This window comes from Gopherus flavomarginatus, chromosome 12, assembly GCF_025201925.1.
Source record: "Gopherus flavomarginatus isolate rGopFla2 chromosome 12, rGopFla2.mat.asm, whole genome shotgun sequence".
In the NCBI taxonomy this organism is placed as follows: Eukaryota; Metazoa; Chordata; order Testudines; family Testudinidae; genus Gopherus; species Gopherus flavomarginatus.
This window is the reverse complement of record NC_066628.1, coordinates 41,882,533-41,907,428: the sequence shown is the minus strand read 5'-3', so window position 1 is coordinate 41,907,428 and position 24,896 is coordinate 41,882,533. Positions and strand designations below refer to the sequence as shown.

Below are 24,896 nucleotides of genomic sequence, written 5' to 3'. Positions count from 1 at the left end.
TTAGCTCCAGATCCCTGGTGTTTATTAGGCTAAGCCAATCTGTTTGCACTGGTTTTAAATAAGTTTTTTTCAATATTTTTATGTTAGCTGAGGGAGAAAATTAAACTTGAAGAACATGAAAGTTAAGACTCATTTAAAAATTCTCATTTACTGGGTAGAGTCCTCTACTGCTTTGCAATCATAATTACTGCGTACAGTCAATGTGCACTAAGATCATTTTAAAATGCACACCAAGGGAATTTTTAAACCCTTCCTCATTTCAGAGAAGCCATTAAGTCTATTGTGTACAGTAAATATTTAGGCAGACAACCTTTATAAAAAAAAAGCGTATTATTTACCAGAGAGGTTTGTAACGGAATCTCTTGCAACTGAAACCTTGAAAAATCCACAATCTATTGTGCTGGGGACAGACTGAATTGCGAAGTTTTTAAAAATCATATTGTTTGAATGTAGCAGCTCATAAATATTATAGCAGAAGTATATGACGTGGGACTTCAAAAAAAAAGTGCAGTAATGAGCAGATGGAGAATTACTCTTTGCCATTGTGAAATTGCTTTGTTATAGATTTTACCTTGAGTGGATTTTCTTCCAATTTTTTTAAATGAATTTAGGCCACATCCTGGCATCTGGTGGCTTTACACTACTTTGGTCACCCCCAATTCTAGGACTGGTTCCCCAGTACAACATATTGCAGCCAGAGACCTCTATTTCCCTGCCATGCATCCTGCACTAGAGGCCAAGGGCAGGCAGGCTGGCATAAGAACCAGTACACCAGCCCATACCAGTGGACGATTCTCTTGGCTCAGGGAGAATTCTCCATTGGCCAGCTGAAGCTAGGCTTAAGGCATGTCCATTCTACAAGTTGCTGGAAGGTAGATTAGCCAAACCAAGTGAAGGCGTCTCATTGACAGAACATTTCCCCACCCCAGCATTTGAAGAGAAGTTTAAAACACAGAGGAACTACATGAGAACGAGGTTCACATGATCCTTGAGAAACATATGGCTGAATCACGAGTTTCCATGGGCAGATAATTATATTGCTGAGGCACTAGGATTTTGCTTCCAGAGTAGGCATTTAAAAATGCAGTGTATATATAGAAAAACCAGTAGTGGGTAAAGAAGAAACTGGAGACAATGCATCAGCTTTGTCATCTCCAGGCTGGAATAATGGAACGTGAAACCTATGTGTAATTTCAGCTAATGCATAACACAACAGTTCATCTTTTAAGGTGAGCGTTTAAAACCAGCACTCCGTATTCTGCACTGGCTCTTGGTCTGCCTTCAAAGTATTGGCGATGACACCCAGAGCCCTGAAAGGCCTGGGACCCTACTGTTACAGTGACTGTATCGTCATCTATTTTCCCATGGGGCAGTTGCATTCAGCCAGCATGTTCTTGCTCTCTGAATTCAACACCTGGGTATGAGTGGCAGAGCATTCTTGAGAGATGACCCTCCACTCTGTAATTCATTCCTGAGCAATCCACTAGAGCTACAGTTTTCACTGCAAGATGAACTTGTCCTTTCCTGCCTTTCTTCCTAGCAGGTGGAGACAGAGGAAAGAGAAAGCTAGATCAACACCAAAGGTTGAAAACAGAGGTTGGTTTTCACTTTGCAATATGAACCCAGATGTAAAAAGAATGGGCACAACGTACCTTTTTAAAACAAACCATAACCAAACCATCAACAAACTCCTAGCAAAAACGTTGTACTGCACCTGTAAGAGCTCCATATCGTCAAGATTCTCAGACCCAGGAACATTTTCCGTTAATATCACTGACATGACTTTCGTATTCATTTTCGCCATATCCAGTTCGCTGTACAGTTTCCCAATCTGTTCAGTGCAATGGAATGGAATGTTATATGTGCAAGGACAGAAAACACGTTTTTCCACATCTATGGTCCTGCTTGCTCTTTTATCAGATATACTATGGATCTGATCAGCACTGCCTTACTCCAGCCCTTACACAGATGATACTCCATGGTATCAGAGGGGTAGCCGTGTTAGTCTGGATCTGTAAAAAGCAACAAAGAGTCCTTATGCTCCAGTACAAGCTCCAGGCGTCTGATGAAGTGGGTATTCATCCACGAAAGCTTATGCTCCAATACATCTGTTAGTCGATAAGGTGCCATAGGACTCTGTCGCTTTTTCCATGGATAGGGTCCTACCAATTTCATGTGAAAAATGTGTCACAGACCGTGAAATAAGCCCTTCCCCCTTCTTCCCCCCCAGCCAAGGGGCTCCTAGCTGCAAGTCCCCATGGGGCTGAGAAGGGACAGGACTTGTCCTTCTGCAGGGCTGCTGGGGGGGAAAATGGGATTAGAGATCAGATCCACCTCCAGGTACCTTTTGGGTTGGGACCCCCACAGTTACAACGCCATGAAATTTCAGATGAAATTGACCAATTTTAAAACCCTGGCTGTGAAATTGATCAAAATGGACAGTGAATTTGGAAGGGCCCTATCCATGGATGTTAACAGAGTTAATCCAGTTTTATATCACTATAAGGCAGTGGGTCTCAAACCTGAGTTCTGTGGAGTGCAGTGCTGGTATTTCTCTCCTTTACCGTTAAGTCCTATTACTATTAAGCAGACAACCTTTTCATTTATCCACAGGCAGGTGTGGAACTGGCTTGTCCATTTCTTTCTGACTTTTAAAAATAATTTCTTCTCATTGGTGTCATGCAAAAGTTTTCTTTAGCCTATCCTTCTGTCTTTGAATTGCCCTCTTTTCTTACTAATTTGCACCACAGTACCCTTATAAGAGCATTAGAAATACAAATACTCAAGCAAAGATTTCTACTTTCCAATCGAGCAACTCCTTTCCTGGCCTCTACTAAGATCTGGCACGTGAACGTGTCAAATTTTCTAACAAAATAAAAACATTATGGTAATGGAGCAGGGATTGAGCCCTGGACTGTCAACAAAAGACTATACTGCTTGAAGTAATGGAGATTTTCCTTGCAGCAGTCTCTAATATTATATCCTATACAGGCCAGGGAATCGTGATGACAGATGCTTAGCCAGCATATTTCAAAAGAAAGGCTGTACTGTACCTGTTCAGGAGTCAATGTAATTGTTGGAGCTTGGGGACGAGGTACTGGAGTACTTTTCACAGAGGCAGCAGCAGGAGGTGGTGCCTTTTCAGAGGGCCAAGATGAAGCTCGCTGCTATATGATATGAAAAGAGTTTTTGTTTCACTTGGGAATTGACACAGACATCCAGATGACAGCACTACAAAGCATCATTATCAGACTAAACAACAGTGCATTAGCCTCCTCATAATCAGTGCTGCAATGCTACCAGGGAGGAAGGCGTAGATGGAGTTATCTGAGTGAGTTCCATTCATTACAGCAAAACCAATAACCATTTTGGAATAAAAATCAGACTTGGGATCCAGGTTTCCTTTCAGCTGGTTTGTTAGCAAATGAATCCATCAGAGGAAGCATGAGTTATGCCTCTGTGACTAGGCGCAGAGATAAGCCCATCTTTGGTGAGATAATTCTATTCCTTTCTTTGGAATGGGCATTAACAGGTGTCAGACCTCACTGCACAAGAACTCTGCTCTGGGAAAAAAGAATTAGGTGTGGCTGGTGATGGCGCCACACTAGGAAAGCAGAAGCCGTAAGAAGAAAGGCTTTAGGAATCCTTGTCTGGGAGATGAGCTGAGAGGGGAATAGCTGCTTCTGGATCCTAGAGCTGGAAAGCTCTAGATGCAAGAAGCCTCATGTGCATTTGGTTAAACTGAAGGCCTGCATCAGACACTATGCTTAAGCCCTTTCCATCTTAGGCACTCTGGGCCAAATTCTGAATATAGGTCCTGTTCCTGCACTACTGAAATCATTGGAGCTTTGCCATTGACTTCAGTGGGCGCAGGACCAGAGCTTTAGAAGACATTCATTCCCACAGTTACATCTGGGTGGGGGGGAAGAAATAATTATCTAGTCAAAAGACTCAGCACACAGCCTCGTCTGAATAGCCTTAGTCAAAATACGCTGCCTTTCCTATACTCCACTATCTAATCGTCAGGCCAGACTTACAATAGTTTTGAATCACTTCTGCCTGGGCTGACTAGAAGATTCTAAATCCATAACTGCAATGTTCCACCTGATGGTTTCACGCTTCTCAAAAGTCTTGTGAAAGCTCTTCCAAGTCACAGGAAATTGGAAGGAATGGATCTAAGAAACTTGCTGTAAGTAGAGCTGGTATGGACTTCTCAAGCCATATCGACAGAGGGTCATTTTCCAGATCTACACAATACCTTTGATCAACTTAAATAGTAAAAACAGAGCCTTTATCCATAAGGTTGCAAATTATTTTGTAGACTGTACAAACAAGTGGGTAGAGTCTTATATTATAAAGATCTTTTTATTAGACATCCCTACCTCTCCCAATTCCAAATTGAACCCAGGTAATGCTCACATTCTGAATCATTGGACGTTTTCATGCTAATCATATACATTTTAGCTCAGACTTTCCAAAATGCCTAAGAGATTTGGACACTCAATTGCCATGTGTTTTGATAGGAATTAAGTGCCCAAATCTCTTAGCTAGCTTTAAAAAAAAATCTCAGAGATTTATCCTTTCTGTCTGAGATAACAGATCCCCCAAACTGTGATTTTTATAATAAAAGCACTATTATCTAATTAAAAAATATATATACACACTTCAGGGCAGAATGTGTGACTGATTTCCTGAGCATGTGAGTAGGATTTTCGTGGTTTCAGACATAATAACTAATGACAATCAACACACCTTCTTTGTACATAAAGCTCTCAAAATTAACTCTGATTAACAGTGACGAATGCTCTGCTGACCTTGTGTGTCTCTGGGTTGGCATCAGAGGATGGAAACTGCACGCCTTTCTTTAGCAGTTCTAGGTACACTTCCTTCACTTCGCTCACATCCACGGTTCCTTGGAACCCATAGGCCCAGGTCTGATTTTGAAAAATCATTGGTGACAGAAATCAAAAATGTTTTTATGTTTGAGACCCAGAATTCTTCGCTGGGAGAAGCCACATGGCTTGAACCTCCACTCCCCAGGTGGCTGCCAGGGCCGGCTCCAGGTTTTTTGCCACCCCATTTCATTCATCTGCGGCAATTCGGCGGCCGGTCCTTCCCTCAGAGAGGGACTGAGGGACCCGCCGCCAAACTGCCACTGAAGACCCAGATGTGCTGCCCCTTTCCATTGGCCGCCCCAAGCACCTACTTCCTGCGCTGGTGCCTGGAGCCGACCCTGGTGGCTGCCTCACTTTCTTTCCTTGTCCACCCACCTACTAGACTCCTTGAAAAATGCAGGATTTCTGTTGGTTGGAGGAATTGGTACCAAGGCTGAAGATGATGTCAGTGGGTCAGGGAAGAAAAGAACCTCCTTTTAGAGGGGTTCTTCTACTACACATGTGCTTGAAGCCCTCCACATGAGCTACCTACTCCCTTGGCCTGTACTCTAAGCAGCAGGAACAAGACAGAGAAAGCTTTAAAACTCCCTTTCACTTTTCTCCTCCAGTGCAGCTGGGGAAGGAACACATCCAGCAGTCAGGGTAGGGGGTATCCAAAGGGGCAGTTCCATGCCTCCTTTCTGCTCCTCTCCCTCCACCTCCCACTCCCGGCTGCACTTGCAAAAGTAGCAAGTACATCAAAGGACATTTTCACAGGCGGCTTCCACAAACCCCATTTCCAGCCCATCACCGGGTTGTATCATCAAATATTTACTACATATATATCCCTCTATTTACAGTTGACTTACCCTGATAAAGGCCAATATTTTGTCCTGTGTATCAGCTGGCAGATTGTATCTTGGATGCAGCAGTTTCACCAGCTTGTCCTTGCAGAAGTCTTTCTTCACAACTAAAGACTGGAAGCTGGGGCCACAGTTTTTCATGCACATGTCAAGAAGCTGTACAGAGAAGGCATTTCTATGACACAGCGGTTAAAAATAACTTGAGCCCTTCCATCTTCCCCCCTTTCAATTCATGCCTGGATGGCATTGTGATTGTCACCTGGGAAAGACGAGATTAGACAGTAGTGTTTGTACAGCACCTAACACAGTGGGGTCCTGTCCATGACTAGCGCTGCTGGGCACAGTCACAATATGAATTAATCATAATAGGAACAACTACCATTTTCTTTTTCCTCATATCGCCTACAAGTGAAATGTAATCAAAACCAAAAATCAAATTGAGCTCTCCAATTGTGAGAGCTGTGTGATAAGGAGCACAGAGGCCAGAAATAAAGTAGGCAAATTACTTTGATCGTCAGAGTCATCTTTATGAAATATCTACCTTCAAAAGTGGGCTTTGGATATGCAGCTAGAGCCTCAAAGAGATGACAGATCCACAAGGCATTGAACCTCACCATACTTGCTAGTTATCTAACAATTTTCATTCACAGATCTCAAAGCTCTTTCAAAGGCAGGTGCTCCTCATCCCCATTCTACAGATGGGGAAATCAGAAGCATTAACCTGTCCCAGAGGGCCCAATCCATTGAAATCAAGCCAATATAAAGTCTTGTCATTGGCTTGAAGGGAATCCTGCCCATAGAACATCTGTGGGTACTTGCAGGACTACAATCCAGCTCTCCTGGTTCAACGTTTCAGAGCCCTAACCCCTTGACTATGGTGCCCCAAGCAGAGGGGAAGAGGGTCTCTCTCTTTACTAAGCCCCACCCAGACAGGAGGGAAAAGTTTAGACCAGTTTACAAACTATGTCAATTCTATCAGTATTCCCTCATTACAAGTATTGGGAAACATTCCTCAAAGTAGAATCAACCTTCAAAGGCCACGTCCAGACTAGGAATTAAAATCGATTTTAGATACGCAACTTCAGCTACGGGAATAACGTAGCTGAAGTCGAATTTCTAAAATCGAGGTACTCACCAGTCTGGACGGCGCGGCATCGATGTCCGCGGCTCTCCGCGTCGATTCCGGAACTCCGTTCGGATTGATGGAGTTCCGGAATCGATGTAAGCGCGCTCGGGGATCGATACACCGCGTCCAGACTAGACGCGATATATCGATTCCCGAGCAATCGATTTTAACCCGCCGATGCTGCGGGTTAGTCTGGACGAGGGCTAAGTGGCACCACAATAGCTACCCATGGAGCTGAAGTGGATTAAACATGCTTTCCCTGTTCAGTGTAGGCTACACAAAGGGGTGTTCAAGCTAGAAAATGAGTTTTTGAGACATAGGGACTTTTCTCTAGTGTGAACAGGGCCTTAAGGGAAGGGAGGTACAAGAGCAGCAGAAAATAGCCTGCAGAAATAAAGCGAGGCAGACTGCTGTGCAAAAACCCAAGTAAAAGACAATAACCAGAGAGTCTTAGCTTGACTAATTACTTTTCTATTTGAAAGGGTTCAGGAAATAAATGCTGTGGTTTGTGTAAAACATTTTCAACCCAGTGCATGGTATGCAACTCCAGTTATGAATTCCCCACACCTGACACTGAACACTTACTCAGGGCCGGCTCCAGGCCCCAGCGTGCCAAGCGCGTGCTTGGGGCGGCATCCCGTGGGGGGCGCTCTGCCGGTTGCCGGGAGGGCGGCAGGCGGCTCCGGTGGACCTCCCGCAGGCGTCCCTGCAGAGGGTCCGCTGGTCCCGCAGGACCGCCGAGCGGCAGAGCATCCCCCCCGTGCCGCCGTGCTTGGGGCGGCGAAATGGCTAGAGCCAGCCCTGCACTTACCCTTCTGAGTAAGGCTACTGTAGCTAGTAGGCCAGACTCTCCACTCAGTTTATGCCAGTGCAACCCAATTGACTTGAATGAGGTGCTCCAGTGCAACTGCAAGGCGAATTTGGCCCCGATTAATTCTGGAACAATCAAGAATGAGCTACTTTGATACTTATACTTTCATTAGGATTCTAATACCCTTATTGACTGTTGAGAGTAATATCCTACCTCCCTAAGCAGTTCCATTGGAATCAATGGGGCATAGTGGTGAAGTAAGGTGCTACCCAGCATGGGTAAGTATTTCAGAGGGTATGTCTACTCTGCAACTGGGACAGCACGTGCCCTAGCTTTGCTATTTTTAGTGAGTTACATCAGTCAATGTAGGTGCAGCAGCCTGGGCTTGCAGCCCAAATACAACTAGTATCCCAGGTGAGACTGTATTCGGGCAGCTAGCCCATCCCACTGTTTATGCTGCCGTGGCTACGCTGCTATTTTTAGTGAGCTAATTCAATCAAAGCTAGCCCAGGTAGCCCCCGCCCTGTGCTGCAATCGCATCTCTTGCCTGCTGTACTGACATCCCCAGAAACTCACTCTTGAGAGTGTTCAAATCAAAGCATTAGCAAACGTATTTTCAACTGTCCTGTTAGACTTTCCATAATTAGGGGGCGGGATTGGATGACTTTAGAAGCTGGCACAGTTTCTACACCCCAGGCGGGAGAAGTTCCGTGTCAACAGGAAGGGAGTTGGGTGTCTGCTTGTGCAATCCAAGCTCTCAGATTCACAAACTAGACTCAGTTAATAAAAGGGCACCACAGCCCTTTGTTAAAAGGCAGAAGCAAAGGCACCATTGTTACAAAATGTTAAATGAAAAAAGAAAAGGATGGGGGAAAGGGGAAAAGTGGTAGAAGGAAAGAAAAGTATTTTCCTTCGAAAGCCAGATTCTATTCACTAAATTCAGTGGGATTAATCATGTGAGTAAGGCAACCAGGATTTGGTCCACAGAGTTGGAATGAACAGTTTCATTTTACAGCGGAAGCCTCTAAGAGTATGTCTACACTACCCACCAGATCGGCAGGCAGCGATCGATCCAGCAGGGGTCAATTTATCGCATCTAGAGCGCTCTCCCGTCGACTCCTGTACTCCAGCTCGGTGAGAGGCACAAGCAGAGTTGATGGGGGAGTGGCAGCAGTCGACTCACCGCGCTGAAGACACCACAGTAAGTCGATCTAAGTACGTCGACTTCAGCTACGTTATTCACATAGCTGAAGTTGCGTAACTTAGATCGATCTCAGTGCAGACCAGGCCTTAGCCACAGGATGCTGCTAAGGATCACGGGTGGATATTTTGGCTCCTCATACATCTCAGTCAGTGGGTACCAGTTTGTAACTTCAGCATTCTCCAAAGTGTCACAGCATAGAGTCTGTTAAGCCATACGTTCTGAGAATGGATTATGTACATTTATTAGTGTTTTTCACAGTCTAGTTTTTAATGTCCTAAGTGATAGGGGTTCCACCATTTGCTTTGGAAGCCAAAACCACAGTTCTCCACCTTCTCCAACTTTTTTTCACCTCCCATCGCCTTGTTTGCCCTACAATGCAATAGAGTGATGTTCTGGGGTTCTCTCTCACACATACTTCTTCATTTTTCCATCCCATAACTTTTCCAAATCCTCAGCTTTGCAAAAAGTTTCAAAGTGGCAAAAGTGCAATTTAAATTCCATAGCTTTACCCTTGGTAACTTTTCCAGTGTTATCAAGTTTCAAAAGGAAAAATGAAAAAGTGGGGTGGGTGGGAGGAAAACAACCCCAATCCCAGAACTTACTCAAAATTTAATTTTTTCCCAAAAATATTTTAAGAAAAAAAAATGCAGAAATCAATTTCTCTCCCTCCCCTGCCCATTTTTAATTCTGCACAATGGGAAAAAAATCTTTTTTTTTTTCAAACTATTTATTTTGGCCATCCCTAATATTGCTATTGCAACCAGAAGCCCCAATAAGAATTGGGACATTGGTATTTACAAACGTAAAAAAAGCTAACCAGTTCTAGTAAGCTGAATAGGTGTTATTTTTAAAAGCAGGAAGGGAGCATGCAAACAGGTTTGACACACCCACTATCTACAAATAATAAAGAGTCAAGTAACAAACACACACTGCTGGCTGCCTGCCTGAAAGTCATAATCTCCTGGACATCTGATTGTGAAACTTGCAGTGCTGAGTCTGATCTCTTGCCTTTAATAAAGATACTTTATGAAACTAGTACAGGGCCAAGCATGCAAAATCTTTTCCATGTAACTTTGTAAGCAGCAGTTGACTTCAGCAGGCCAGAATGCATGAAACTAAGTCACTTCCAGGACAGTTTTATACACCTGATTGTCACCCATGTTCCTCTAAATCAACCTGCACACAAGGAAAATACATGGAACAGGCACAAGGAAATAGCAGTAAAGTAAAAGCCGTGCTCTAATGTTAGCATATTGGTAAATGACAGGTCAACTGAGTTAACTAAGGCCTTGATCCTGCAAAATCTACACCCAAGATAAAATTTGTACACGAGCAGCACCATAAAACTCAATGGAAACACTCAGGTGCGTAAGGTTACTTGTGTGCGTGCTAGTGTCTCCAGCAGGACTGGGGCCTACAGGTGTGACTCTGCTAGTTCAAGGCAAAACAAGAACTTTCAGCACATTTTTCTGAGTGCTGCTTATGCTTCTCATAGGAGTAACCTAAGCTCTGTGTATACAAGGATTAAGTCCACTGACATAAGGTGGAGTAAACGAAACCAGATCAAAATACATATAAAAGAAAGTGGCTCCTTTATTTGTTCTTTTCTTAACTGTATGTAAAGTAGCTGGGCAAGGGGATTGGATGGAGAGTCTCAATGGGTGGCGGAGAAGCAAGGTAATTGGCACAAGGGGGACAGATAAGGGGAAGAGCTGGTCAAAAGCACCAACTGCTTTTTGCAGGAGAGTTTTTAAAAACTTGACATTTGAAAAAAAAGTTTTCAAAAACTGAGAAGTGTTTCATATTTTTGTGTCCCCCCCCCAGCCCTCTTTTCGAGGGGCAAAAGAGAAAAAGAGAGGGGTGGGGGTTGGGGTGTGAATGGTTTGTCAAAAAACCAAACAAAAAATCTCCATGGAAACTTTTCATTCAGCAAAAAAGGCCCTTTCCTGTCACAAAAAGACAGACAGAAAACATTCAACCAGCTCTTGCACCAAGAGTACGTGGTTTTGGAAGCCAAGAAAGTAACATTAAACATGGCTAGCATTGGAGGTATTGCAGGGAAGGTTTTACTGGGGCTAAGGAGAGTGGCAAGCTGAGGCCAGGAGGTACTGGAAAATGGAAAGAACCCAGCAACAGAAGAGGAACTGGCAGACACAAGTGTCTGAGGCTTGCAGAAAGAAGACTGAAAGAATAAAGAGGAGGAGAAGAGAAAGGGCGATTTAGTGGAAAGAGTAGGGCTTGCCAAATGAAGGAAGGTTGGGAAATTGAGGCAGGGCTTGGAAACCCAGAAAAAGATCTGGGACTGAAAGGTTGAAATTGCCTGGCAGGGTATAGTTGCAGGTGAGTAGGTGGGAACAGAGAAGGAGAAAGTAGGAGCTGAAATCCAAGAGAGACTATGGCCTGGTCTACACTACGCTGTTAAACCGATTTTAACAGCATTAAATCGATTTAACGCTGCACCCGTCCACACTACACTGCTCTTTATATCGATTTAAAGGGCTCTTTAAATCGATTTCTGTACTCCTACAAAACGAGAGGAGTAACGCTAAAATCGATATTACTATATCGGATTAGGGTTAGTGTGGACGCAAATCGACGTTATTGGCCTCATTATTTTACAGTAGCTACCCACAGTGCACCGCTCCAGAAATCGAAGCTAGCCTTGGACCATGGACGCACACCACCGAATTAATGTGCCTAGTGTGGACGCGCACAATTGACTTTATAATATCTGTTTTATAAAATCGGTTTAAGCTAATTCGAATTTATCCTGTAGTGTAGACGTAGCCTATGAGACAGTGCTAGGAGCTTGGGAGCACACCTGAAACCCTGGAAAAGGAGAGAGAGCATTTATTTTGCAGTCATGCTGCTTGGATCTGAAACCTAACGGTTGGTTATTAGCCCTGTCTGCAAGCAAACAGAATCCATTTTCAGCAAGTCAGTGTTGTTATCCGGTTCCACCCAGGACACACCAGGAACATGAACATAAGGTCTTTTTTCTACAAGGCTGAACAATAACAGAACCCCAGCTATATCTGCAGAGCAAATCTCCAGATAAACACTCCCAAAGCTCTGAGCTGTGTTATCAAAACTCTAGCCTGCACATTCAATGTGGGGTTAAGGTAAACAACGGCCTGGAGGAGAAAGCAAGCCTGATACAGAGAGTGCACTGTTACAGAGCATTTCTGCTATACAAACCTGTGGAGCAAAAAGGTGACTCAGCTAAGTAACTGAAGAACGAAGGGAGCACAATGGAGTGGTATTGGGACACGCTAAGCATATAACTGATGTGTTCAGATAACTTTAGCTACATCCCTAACTCACCAGCTGACACTTGGGCACTGCTGGCCATCCTGTGACTTAACAGTGTCGGTCACCTATGGACCACCAGACACACCATACAACGCTTAACAGCGCTGATGCTTGCGTGATAAAGGGAAACTTCTGCATCCAAATAATGGAAACAGTCAAGAAAATGACATCCTCAGGGAAATCATTTATACCTAAAGACCAGGCCAGCTAACAAGGATATAGAGCCTTGATCCTGGTCTCAGTGTAAAGAAGATCAGAATCTGACCCATGATATCAGTGCAGAGGAGAACTGTGCTCCGGTAAACCCAGAGATGGGCCCAAACCAAACTGCCCCACAGCTTGGGAAAGTTCAGAGGCAGACTCAGAACCATCTGTAATGGGACCAAATCCCAACACTCCCAAACTCTGGGACAATTTAGATTCAGAGTTGAACTTTGTAGGTCTTACCTCCAAACAGAACAACATCAGTCATGTCTTCATCCTAATGACTTCCTCGCTTTTGCGAAATTTATACCACACATTCCATCATGCTGTGTAACATGCCATGAGTAATAAGGCTACCAGACATATTATTAGGAGAATTGTTACCAGTTCAGCCTTTGTACAGTATTCTAACCTCTGTATCTTTCGGAGATTGGTGGGGTATAATCTGTGGGACAGCCAATGGGAGTCATACGGCAACTGTCTTGGACAAGCCTTAAGTGTAGAGGCTTATTATTTATATTACAGTAGCATTTAGGAACTGCAGTAAAGGATCAAGGTTGCATTGTACTAGGTGCAGTGCAGACATAAAACAAAGTGCCTCAGAGAGCTCACAACCTACATGTCAATCACACACTGACTTATTTCTTAAAATATGGCTTCCTTCTCAGTATCTAATAGAAGTAGTACAGTTGTACTTACAGACAAGGTGAATCTAATCTCCTTATGGTTACAGTTTTTGGAAATCCTTTTCTTTAGTGCTTTTACTGCATCTTTAGGCCTGTGATAACAAGAAATTATGCAGAGAAAGGTACCAATGAAATAGGGTGGCTGTTTTATAAAAATTATCCAAGATCTGAAAATACCGACATGAAATAAGGAGTGAATCAGCTCCCAGTATCACTCTAATTTTATGCTGGTTCACACCAGTGTGATGGTTCCACTGATTTCAACAGAGTCACTTTGGTATTAAACTGGAGTAATGTGGTGGTGAATCGGGGTCATCACTACAGACTGTACTCCAAAGTCCTGTGTAGATGAATAAACATAATTCCCCAGTGCAGAGTTTCCTCTCCAAAATTATTTTCTCTTATTGTCATGTGAGAGATTTACCTGTGCAACTCTCATTAATATAAAAGCTTAAATGGCCAATGTATTAAGAGCTAACTAGAGCCCATTTTTCAAATACATTGGAGTTAGAGACCTCGTGGGAGTTTTGGCAAGACCAGAGGTGTTAGCATCAGTGTCCCGGTTAAATTTCAACCCTGGTAATTGCAGGATGCTTCTAAACAACCCTAGTAATTGCTGTGTGCCGGTAAACAGACACTGCATTCCACATATCTATCATGGCATTGTGATTTTCATATATTTACTGTATCTCTATATATAGCTGTGTGGGAGAGAAGGGCTGTGATTAGGTGTTAGCTCATTATATATGGAAAATAGTTTTGTTTCTTAACATACTTTGTGTATAATGCACCCAGGTATTACAGTAACTGGTGCCCCAGGACTGCTTGTGAATGTGATAAACAAAACCAATATCCTTCAAGATGACCAGCACTATATTAATGCAATCCATCAAAACCTGGGTGTAGAAAAAAAAAAAATCTTACTGGAAAAAACACTTAGTGCCAATAAAGCCCTAATTCAGAGCTCACCTTTGTAAATACTTTAGCTTGACTGTCCTAATGTATTTCTTGTAAAACTCTACTAAGATCAAGATCTCTCTCTCTTTTTATACCATTGTAAGTTGTGAACATAGTAATTGCAATAGCAGATCAAAATAGTGGAGAATCGAAGGCTTTGTCTATACTATGCAGCTTTTAGCGACACGGCTGTGCTGCTACAGATGTGCTGCTAAAAGGCGTGCAGTATAGCCGCTGTTTGTCAGCAGGAGAGACTTCTCCTGCCGACAAAAACTTCCACCCCCAATGGGTGGCGTTAGTATTGGCTTGCTATCGACAAAATTTTTGTCTTTCAGGGGTGTGTTTTTTTAACTCCTCTGAACAACGAAAGTTTTGTCTTTCACTTGTCAGTGTAGACAAAGCCTAAAACAGGAGAAGGGGGATTAGGAAGAAAAATTCCCCTGTAGTTAAATTATTCCATAATTCCCCACTTCAGGGTTTCTAACACCTTCCTCTGAGGGTCTAATCACTATCAGAGCCAGGATACCGGGCTAGGTGGGCCACTCATCTGATCAGGTTTGGCAACTTCTTTTTCCTAGTATTGTATCACAGGCTGTGGCCAGTAGCAGATGTTGAAGAGGAAATCACAAGATGTTTTGGAATGGACAGTTATGTAATAAACTGCTCACAAGGGAAAGCTGTTTCCTAAAAAAAGGAGGCACTGGGTAGATACTATACATAAAAAACAATGTTCATAGCTAAACCATCTCCTGGCCAATGGCTGGACATGTAGCTATAGGCAAATGGCTGTAGCCATAAACAAGAGCATGGCGTTAGAGCAAGGAATGGAAGTGCGTAGAACGGATAACTTTTTTTCAGTCATTATGTATCATCTCAGGACTGAAACCTCTCTGGTAAATAATACCACTAGGGTCTTACATAGCATTTTTCACCAGTAGATCTCAAAAGATTTTAAAAAGGTCAGGATCATTATCCCATTTTACAGATGGGGAAACTGAGGCACAGAAAAGTGAAGTGACTTGTCCAAGGTTACCCAGCAGGCATTTGGCCAAAATGGGACTAGAACCTAGGTCTTCAGTGCTCTACCCATGAGATCACACTGCCTCCCAAGGGGTCCTAAATACCTACCTAGGTACATTAAAAAATGTTGGGATACAAAGTGTGACATCATTTGACTTTTCTGATGATAAATTTAATAGAGGTGGGCATCAAAAATATTTAATCAGGAACCCTGGTCAAGTTACAAACCCCAAACCATAGTTATGTTGTGGTAGCTAACTGATGTCTCGAATATTGTAAACTTTGGATTCTCCGCTCTATATAGCAGGAACTGCTCCCCTTAATGATCAAATCTTGACATCTTCACTGATTTCTCACTCAACCAAGACTCCTAGTAACTCAAACGAACCTCTCTCCTGGGAAAAGGCTGAATAAAAACCAACTAAGGACATCAGGATCTAGCCCCTAGTAATGACTTAATTAGATGTGACCTTAAGTAGTTCACTTGATGCACAGGCAACTATAAGGAACACTGCCCTACCCTGAAGAAGCTGGTCCTACTTCTGAATAGCAAAGTGTAACTTTGGATATGTTATTAGCCACAAAAATGAGAGATATTTGAGTGTGTGCGCGTGCATGTATTTCATAGGTGCATAAACCACACACCCAGGCAGAGCCGCCCAGATAGGGTGCAAGTGGGGCCCCAGGCCCTACAGGGGCCTCCATGAGAATATAGTATTCTATAGTATTGCAACTTTTTTTTTTTTTATGAAAAGGGGCCCCCAAAATTGCTTTGCTCCAGGCTCCCTGAATCCTCTGGGCAGCCCTGCACCCAGGGCTCTTTTAAACAGGAGCAGTTAAATAGGCACTGCAGCCGGTTTTGAGATCTCTGTTATTCACTCCGGACAGTTACAGTTGGATCACTTGGTAAATGACTTTCCAAACCTGGCTACCGAGCATCAGCCTACTTACCCCTCATCCGTTGTGTTAATAATGTCACAGATGTGCACAAACTGACCCCACTCCTCAGCGGGCAGCACACCGACCGTTGCTCTCTCTGGAAGGAAAAGTCAGGGTTACCTGCGGACTACATTAAAGGCGGGTGCTGTGAGTTTAAGAGACTTCCTCCCTGAGCCGCTGCATCACACGCACTGCAGGGCGGCTAGATTGGGAGACTCTAGAACCGATCAATCCTTTATTCCAGGCCAAAGTGCTCACCTGGCCTCTTTACTCCTCCGCCTTTAATGGCTGATGTATTAATACATCGGATGGCAGAGACCTAGGGCTAATCCCCAGGCTGGCCACACTTGCGGCTGCAAAGCTGTCCCCAGCTGGGAGTGGAGCTGCAATGGGCGGCCATGTAGGAAGACAGGTCGGGCGGGGGTCCAGCAAACTGCCCAGCGTCTCCTCTGTCCTCTCCGAGGGCGCTGGAGGGGCCCGGGTTCCTCTCCCACCCCGAGTCACCCCAGATCGGGGGTGGGTCTCAGGTACTCACCTATCAGGTGCCCCACGGCTGTGCTGAAGGGATCTTTCTGGCTTTTCCCGAAAGCCATGCTGCTTCCGCGCTCCCAAGCCCGGGCAAAGCCTGCTCGCTCCTTCCTTCCCCCGGCCTGGCCAAGCGCCCTCTGCCTCCCCCGGGGGAGCTCTGAGCCCCGCCCCGGCCCGCTCCGGGACTCGCGGCTGCAGCAGGGAGCTGGTTGCCAGCTCCCCTCCTGCCCTGGTGACTGTTTCATAGGGAGGAGCTGCCCAGCTGCCTCCAGGTACCGAGCAATGCAGCTCATTGCTCCAGCGTCACGTGCCGCCCGGGAGCCAGCCGACCTGCCCTGCCTGGGCTACTAGGCACCGCAAATGCAATAGACAAACCCACAGCAGCTGCTGCGGCAGCAGTCTCGGGGGATCTGGCCTGTATCCCGGCCCTGCCAGCGGGCTGCTCTGCTCCGTGGCAGACGTGCACAGCACAGCCTGAGCGCCCTCCCGCCAGGAGTGGACAGAGGTTTAGGGAAGAATCAGCTGTCCTGAGAGACTGGGATGGATCCAAAGGCAGAGCTCATCTGCCAAAGCTGAGCAGACTGGCTGGCTCGCTTAGACATTTCCTTCCCCGCTGAGGAAGGGTTTCACAAGGTGTGTTTCCAGCAGAGATCTTTTGAACCTCCTTTTCTCAGTGGTCCCAACCTCTCAGCCCTATAAATAAAGGATGGAGCCACATCAGCCTTGGGGATTCAGCTGCAAAGCATCGGGGCAGGGAAGGTGTCTCTTCATGCATGGTCCCTAGCACAATGGCACTGCCCACTTGATGAGGACCCTGGGTGCTACCGGAAGATAAATATGAAGGTAGAGTTACTCTTCTCACAGCTAGGTGTAAACTAGAGCATTTTGTGCCATCCATCAGTTTTCCACCTCCATGTTACAGTCGCACCTAGAAGCCCCTGATTGTGCTAGGCACTGTACATACATATGGTAAGAGACAGTCCCTGCTCCAAAGAGCTAACTATCTAAACAGAAAACACACACACCTCCTGAGTCCCACTCCAGTGCTCTGGGCGTTGACCCTCCTCTAGGTCACTGATCAAGGGTACGTCTTCACTACCCGCCGTATCAGTGGGTAGGAATCGATTGCTCGGGGATCGATACATTGCGTCTCATCTTGACGCAATATATCGATCCCCAAACGCGCTTATATCGATTCCATAACTCCACCAACCTGAACGGAGTTGCGGAATCAACAGGGGGAGCTGCTGACATCGATCCCATGCCGTGAGGATGGTGAGTAATTCAATCTTAGATACTTTGACTTCAGCTACGTTATTCACGTAGCTGAAGTTGCGTATCTACGATCGATTTTCCCCCGTAGTGTAGACCAGCCCCAACACAGAACAACTCCATTCCTAATACTGGGCTCTAGGGCATTCCAACACCCCAGTGTTTTCCATGGTGAAAATCAGGCTGTTACTCTCACTCTCTTTTTCATATTCCTGAACCAGACTTTAGTACAGGAGGGGACTTTCTCTTTCAACACTTGATTTCACAGTTTACTTAACAACCTCTTGTGTGGGACTATCAATAAAAACACATTAGGCCAAATCCCCACACCCTGTTGTTCTGCTCAAAACTCCCAGTGGCTCATGTCTCATGGACTTCAGTCCCCATTTCACTTGTACAGGGAGAAAGGAAAAATCGCTCTTCCCTTTCAACACCAACTACAGTGAGGAGGCATTACAGATTATAAGCACTTACCTAGAAGGTCTCCCATTCAGCAGCCTCTGACAAACTACCCCTATTATTGATTTCTTCCTTTGGTTTTCTTTTATTGACTTTATGGTATTAGTTGGTTTACCAGGATAAGTGTCTAGAGCTTTGATCTGGGTAAAGGCCACAGAAAATTGCACCTTCATATGCAGTAAAATTGAAATTACACTTGCTATTGCTAATTAAATGTACTGCTGTATTTCCCTTGCATACAATCAGAAATATAACAAATACAATGGAAATGTCAGCTTCTGCTGCATTGTAGAATGTCAAATTTAAAACATTGTTTACTTTAGCCTCCACCACTGTGAAATCACGGGAACTTACTGTTTGCTCTTGTGACATTCTTGACACCAAATCAGGTGAAATGTTTCTTTAGGCCATATGTTCTCCTCTATATTCGTGGCTTGAAGGAAAACAGATGTACAGATCTCTGAGTGAAAAGAGGCAGAGAAAACAGAGCACAAGGGTTGCTGATGTAGTCTCATCCCATGGTGCTTTGTAACAACCACTATCCCTTTCCACACAAATTTTACCAGAGACAGGGATATTCTCTTTAGGATTGATACAATTGCTGTTGATGGCTACAGTAGTGTCACTGCTTCACAAGCTAAGTTGTGACTCAGGCTTCTATAATTCTTGGGCAGAAAAGTGAGATGAATTTTGATAAAATGAAAGTCAACTCTAAATATCTTTGTATTTGCTGACTGGAAGGTCTAGCTATTTCAGTGTAAAACAAATATGGACTCTTTTATTAACAAGTGTTTCAATATGGTATAATTAGCCATATCATCAAAATATAATAATATATGCAAATAAATGATTCACTTGACATCGGAATTTCATTAATAAGCAAAGCCATCTTGACCTGATTGCTAGCATCTCTGTAGACTACTTTCATTTGACTTTTTTTGCATTTTGTGTGACTAGGTGACTCCATCTGCTGGATAACCTTAACATGAGGGCTGCAGAAGGGCATACATTTTCTGTATGGATTACTTTAAGTATAGTTGTTAGAAAATAAGTGTAGGATTTATTGTCACTAGAATGATCTACTGCTGAAAATTGTCTGTACACATTTTTAATGAGATCACGTGCCAGCTGTTTGCATCTCCCTCAACACATACTTATTTATTATAAGAGGGTGGTGCTAATTACATGTTCTTGTGATTTCATTCCAGATTACAGTTGATCAGTTGATTCCCAATTTTATATACCTATATTTTACTTGTTTGATTATGTAGGGGGCTTTTCATTTAGAGTCTCAACATCGTATAGAATCTGATTTAATTTCTTAGTTACAGATCCCTTGTTTGAAATACAAATTTAGGGTAAGAACATAAGAATGGCCATACTGGGACAGACCAAAGGTCCATCCAGTCCAGTATCCTGTCTACCAATAGTGGCCAATGCCAGGTGCCCCAGAGGGAGTGAACCTAACAGGTAATAATCAAGTGATCTCTCTCCTGCCATCCATCACCACCTTCTGACAAACAGAGGCTAGGGACAACATCCCTGCCCATCCTGGCTAACAGCCATTAATGGACTTAACCTCCATGAATTTATCTAGTTCTCTTTTAAACTCTGTTATAGTCCTAGCCTTCACAACCTCCTCAGGCAAGGAGTTCCACAGGTGCGTTGCGTGAAGAAGTTCCTTTTATTTGTTTTAAACCTGTTGCCCATTAATTTCATTCAGATCTTCTTATTTTATTTATGGTAGCACCTAGAGGCCCCAGCTGAACTTATAATGCTAGGCCCTGTACAAACAACAAGCAAGAGTTAGACTTTGTCCTGGAAAGCTTACAATGTTAGGCTCAGAAGAATTCTGATGAACCATTTTTTCATTGAAATTTGCTGATTTGAATTTGGAACATTTTGCAGGACTGGTTCAGTTCTGATGAGCTTCCAAAGGACCCCAGGCAGGATTCTACCAGCTGAACAAGAATCCCCAGGCTTGGGAGTTGATGCTCCCAGGCAAGCTATTTAGGACACTGGAGCCAGGGACCCTGAAAACTTGGCAGCTGCTGTCTGAAGTTGACATAATTTGTGTTAGTTTCACTGCTGTCCATCACTGAATAGCAGTGGTGAACCTAACCAGACTTGTTAATTTGACAAGCTGAGGATCCCAGAGAGCACATTTCATTTTGGAAACATCACATTTTGGGGTTTCTAAAGCAAAATATTGTGGAATTTCTGATCATTTTTGAATTGTTGACTCTTTACCCTAATTAAGGATGGGGAAAAATGTCAAAATCTCCATTTTTTCCCGAGATAGTTAAAATGTTTCTCAACCAGCGCTATACAGTGTAAATAGATAAGGGGGACAAAGAGTGAGGGGGAAACAGAGGTCCTGAGAGAAAAAGGGTCAGCAGCAGAGTCAAGAACAGAACCCAGGGACCCCAGGTTTCCTTTGTTATAGCAACACTCTGCTTATTGATCATGCTGCCTCTCAGTTTACCCAGGTAGTTGCTGGTCTGTCACTTTAATCCTAATGTGCAACCTGATTGAAAGTTCTTTCATTATCCCTATCTTTAAAGCAGCTAATCTCAGTTGCTCATTCAGGGGGGGATCAGAGAAGGGGCAACTCTATTGAGCTGGCAGAGTGCTACTTTCCCCCACAAGGGTGGTAGCCATTAATTATCTGATTCCAGATTATGCCCAAAATGACACGTGCCAGGATAGGTTCATATGGTTAGACTGATATTTGCACAGTTTTCCCTATCACACTGGGGCACAGTATGCAGCTCCTGTAAACTCCCAGACTGATGGTCCAAATATTTATGATGTGAGGCTCATCACTCATATGCATAATCCCAATGAAGTTAATGAATGGAACTACTTACAAGAACAATTAAGTACGCAACTGGTTATACGATTGGGCCTTTTCCAGTGAATCCAGTGAAGTTGGTCAGAACGTGTATTGTTCCCCCATGAAAAATTTCAGCTAAAAACTAAATAATTTCAGCAGAAAAAATTAAATTTGGAAATGCTGCTGTGGTGCTGTTGGTGTCACTAAGCATAACCCTACGTAACTCGGGAGGGTGGAAGGCCACAAGAGTATGGAGCCTTCCTGGTTTTAGGCCTCAGCAGACAAGAGTCCCTCCATGTTTGAACTTTAATCGACCTAAAAGGCCAGGTGTAACAGCCGTTATCAGTTGCAACAGTTCTAACTGGTCTAAAGCAGAAATAATGAGGCCTGTGCACCTTTAGCAGAAGGACAAGATAACTTGCAGAAGGAAAACTTACTAACAAGCTGCCGCGGCCAAGATTACTTAATGCACCTGCGCTTACGTAATTGCTACAGGGGGAGGGAGGAGGAGGGAGGGGAAACGGGGGATTGCTAGTCAGTGAGAAAAGTTCTCATGGATATAAAGGAACAGACTGCTTGTTTTAGGTGTGCTTGATCTGAGTCAATCTCCCTGCACCGCTTTGAGATCTCAAATAAACTTGGTTTGCTTCTCCACCCTGGTGTGTTTATTGGCGCGGCACACCAGGCGACGGACCCCCCCGCTGTTGCTTGCCCTCAGGCAGTTATCTGCCGGCAACAGTTCTTGGCGCCCAACGTGGGGCTCGAGGCTAAAATTAGCCTTGCCTGGATCCCTTCTGGTGGTCGACGGATCGCGGCGACGACCGACGCCCAGCGCGCACCGGTGACTTCACCGGGGGCCTCGGCGGAGACGCGGTATGAGCGACCCCAGAGGGCACAACGGTGCAACGCGCTCGAGTAGTGGAGAAGCAGTTGAGGGCGACGGTGAGGAACCGGTCCCTTGGATAAGGTAGGAACAGTCCAGTGGTCTGGATTTTTGCCTGTTATGACCTGGGGACGCCCAGTGTCACCTTAGGATATGGGGCAGGGACAGAGTACAGGCAGGACACGGTGTACACCCTTAGAATGCATTCTAGCGAATTGGGAAGTGCTTGTATCAGATCCACTAACTAAAAGCAAATTTAAAAGTTCTGTATAGTAGACTGGCCTCAATATCAACTAGAGGACCAGAAAGGTGGCCACCGGAAGGATCACTTAATTATAACATGATCCTCCAATTACTCCTGTTTTGTCAGCAAACGGGTAGCTTCTGAAGCTGTTTGTATGGAGAGCTCTTGTAAAAATACCCCACTGTAGCTCCAGTTCTTCCCTCTGTCTGGCAGAGTGCAGGGATCCAAAAGCAGGTTAGGGATAGTGCAGGGACAAAGGAGGGACCTGTTTAGAAAGGGGAGACCCCATGTCCTAGTGCACTCTCTCCCTGTTGTAGCTAAAAAGCAAGATCAGATGCAGAATGGTACTGGGGGCCAGTGTGAATGACTGTTACCGGAAGACGCCCAGAGTACCCTGTGAAGCAAAAGCTCGTGACCAGGACTACTCTAACGCAAGCCCGGTAACTAGTGGATCTTTAGGAGGTCCGACCCATGGTGGGCTGACTTGGCCTGGCATCGTCCGGTGAGGAAGCTGCCTGGGTCTAGGAGTGTGTGTACCCATCTTCCCTTCCCCTTTCCTTTCTGTGTGGGCTACTGACAGTCTGATCATCTCACTGGATGCAATCAGAGTAAGCGGCGCCGTCTCCCAGAGACTAGCCGACGCTCTTTGCTGAAGGGAGGTGTAGGAGGGTCGTGGCCATCCTCGTTAGCCTCTCCTGTGTGAGTACCCTGTAGAGAAAAATCCTTAGTTTATGAGCCGCTAGCGCGGACAGGGCACCCTCCCTGTGTGTGTAAGTGGAAAATGGGTGGGGGACAGTCTAAACATTCCATCTCACCCCTTAAGGGTACCCCAGCATATTACATGTACGTACATTATAGTTCAACACCCTGCAGGTATTTAGAGAATTGGAATATTTACACCGTGAAAATCCATCTAAATAATGCCCACTAGAAGGTACTTCAATCTAGATAAGATCATACATCTAAGAGGAGCGTTTAATCACCAAAAAGCCCTGACACAGGGTGAGCAAATTTGTCTATTGAGGAAAGGAACGGGTTAATTTAAAAATCATCTTGGCCCAGGGATGGAAGAGGGGGATTGCTCTGCGTTCAGGGTCAGGAATCGGCGCGGACTGTACTTGGTGCAGGGAGGGGCTGCTTTTGGCCCCAGCTGGCTGTGAAGGAAAAAATATAGACAGAGGCGAAGCAAAGGAAATACAAGTTACAGAATTGAGATTACATTTGCAAAGCTTAACTGTCCAGTAAGATCCAACAGTGTGCCTTTGTGACCCCGGAGCCGGTGTGGCTTGGTGACACTGAAGAAGCCGCAGGCAGCTGACCTGGACTGGAATCTCTGAAAGAGACGCTGCAGAAGATTCCAGGGTGCAAGAGAACAGCCCTCCAAAGAGCGGAAGCATGTTAGAAATTCTGGACAAGCTGTATACAGGATAATCTCCAGTCCACCTCTCCCCCCTTCTCTGAACATTATACACAGAAGTGGCCAGTCTGGACGTACGTGTGTGGGTATGAAAGGGGCTTGGGGCATTAATATTTTCCTGAGTGATGTGGGAGCGTTCAACACTCTCTGTTGTTGTTTTATTAATGAAGCTTTAAAATTCAGTTATATGGTGTGTTTTCTTTATCTTCCCCCAACGATCCTGTAGTGTCAGCCTGATCACCTGACACGAGGGATAGATTGGTAACAGAAATTTGTCACAGTTTGGTGAGCAATTAAGAAGGGGGGAGCCCTGCAGAATTTACACCATCTATTTGTTTTACCCTTGTTATTTTGTGTTTGCTTTGCTTGGTACTATTGGTGTTATATGTTGAGAACTGCATGAGTAAAAGTGAGTCCTAATAGGATAAGAAAACGCTATCTGGTTCTAGTTCTGTTCTGTTTAACCGGTTACTGTTGTTTTTCTGCTCTGTTCATTTGGGCGTTAGGAGTGTGGGCAGAACTGAACCTCTTGTTCGTAATTCCTCGGAGTGGAAGCCATGTGTGCGAGAAAGTTCTGAGGTTGAATTGAGATCCTTCTGTCCCGTCCCCTGTAGCGGTCAGTGTATAGAAGTGGGAAAGTCTGGCTTAGACTGTAATTCCCTCTGCTCTCTGTGTAATTCTCTTTTCTGTTTAAGTGTCAAACAGATGAATGAGTCTCTGGGTAAACCCTCTAAGAATAGTCCTTTAAATTATATGTTAAGTAAATGGCCTTTGCCCAATGGGCCATGTGTTTTTGTCCAGGTGGCAAGCCTCATGAAGGAGGACTCGGGTAGTCTTGTGAGTAAGAATGTTTAAGGGAAGAGACCAGGAGGGGTGGGGGCTAGATGAGAAGCCCACCCTCCTAGCTAAACTGGTAGTGGAACAAGTTGGTGCCCATGGAAGGGACGGTTCAGCAAGAAAAGCAGGATCGGGCCCAGGCGGGCAGGCAACAGAGGGCTTGTCTACATCAGAAAGTTGCAGCGCTGGTGAGGGAGTTACAGCGCTGCAACTTAGGAGGTGTACACATCTGCAGGGCACCACCAGCGCTGCAACTCCCTGTTTGCAGCGCTGGCCGTACTCCCGTTTTGTCTCGGGTGTAGAGGATCCAGCGCTGGTGATCCAGCGCTGGTAATCAAGTATAGACACTTACCAGCGCTTTTCTTGACCTCCGTGGAATAAGCAGGTATCCCAGCATACCTGAGGAAGCCTCTGGTAATCAAGC

The 24,896-nt window shown here is 44.8% G+C and overlaps 1 protein-coding gene across 2 annotated transcripts in view; it reads right to left on the bottom strand.

The window, feature by feature from the left end:
* The window catches only part of TOM1L1 (target of myb1 like 1 membrane trafficking protein), a 45,661-nt gene extending 28,834 nt beyond the window's left edge, over positions 1-16,827 (bottom strand). Inside the window, exons 1-7 of one of the 2 annotated variants that reach the window (XM_050920124.1) lie at positions 16,532-16,827; positions 16,009-16,093; positions 13,094-13,172; positions 5,744-5,893; positions 4,815-4,934; positions 3,054-3,164; positions 1,715-1,831 (exon numbers count right to left, since the gene is read on the bottom strand). In XM_050920124.1, the coding sequence (XP_050776081.1) occupies positions 1,715-1,831; positions 3,054-3,164; positions 4,815-4,934; positions 5,744-5,893; positions 13,094-13,172; positions 16,009-16,093; positions 16,532-16,817 (948 nt within the window). In that variant the 5' untranslated portion in view covers positions 16,818-16,827. Of the gene's footprint in view, positions 1-1,714; positions 1,832-3,053; positions 3,168-4,814; positions 4,935-5,743; positions 5,894-13,093; positions 13,173-16,008; positions 16,094-16,531 lie in introns of both variants that reach the window. The other variant, XM_050920123.1, reaches the window with a different exon arrangement.
* Between the last annotated feature and the right edge of the window lie 8,069 nt (positions 16,828-24,896).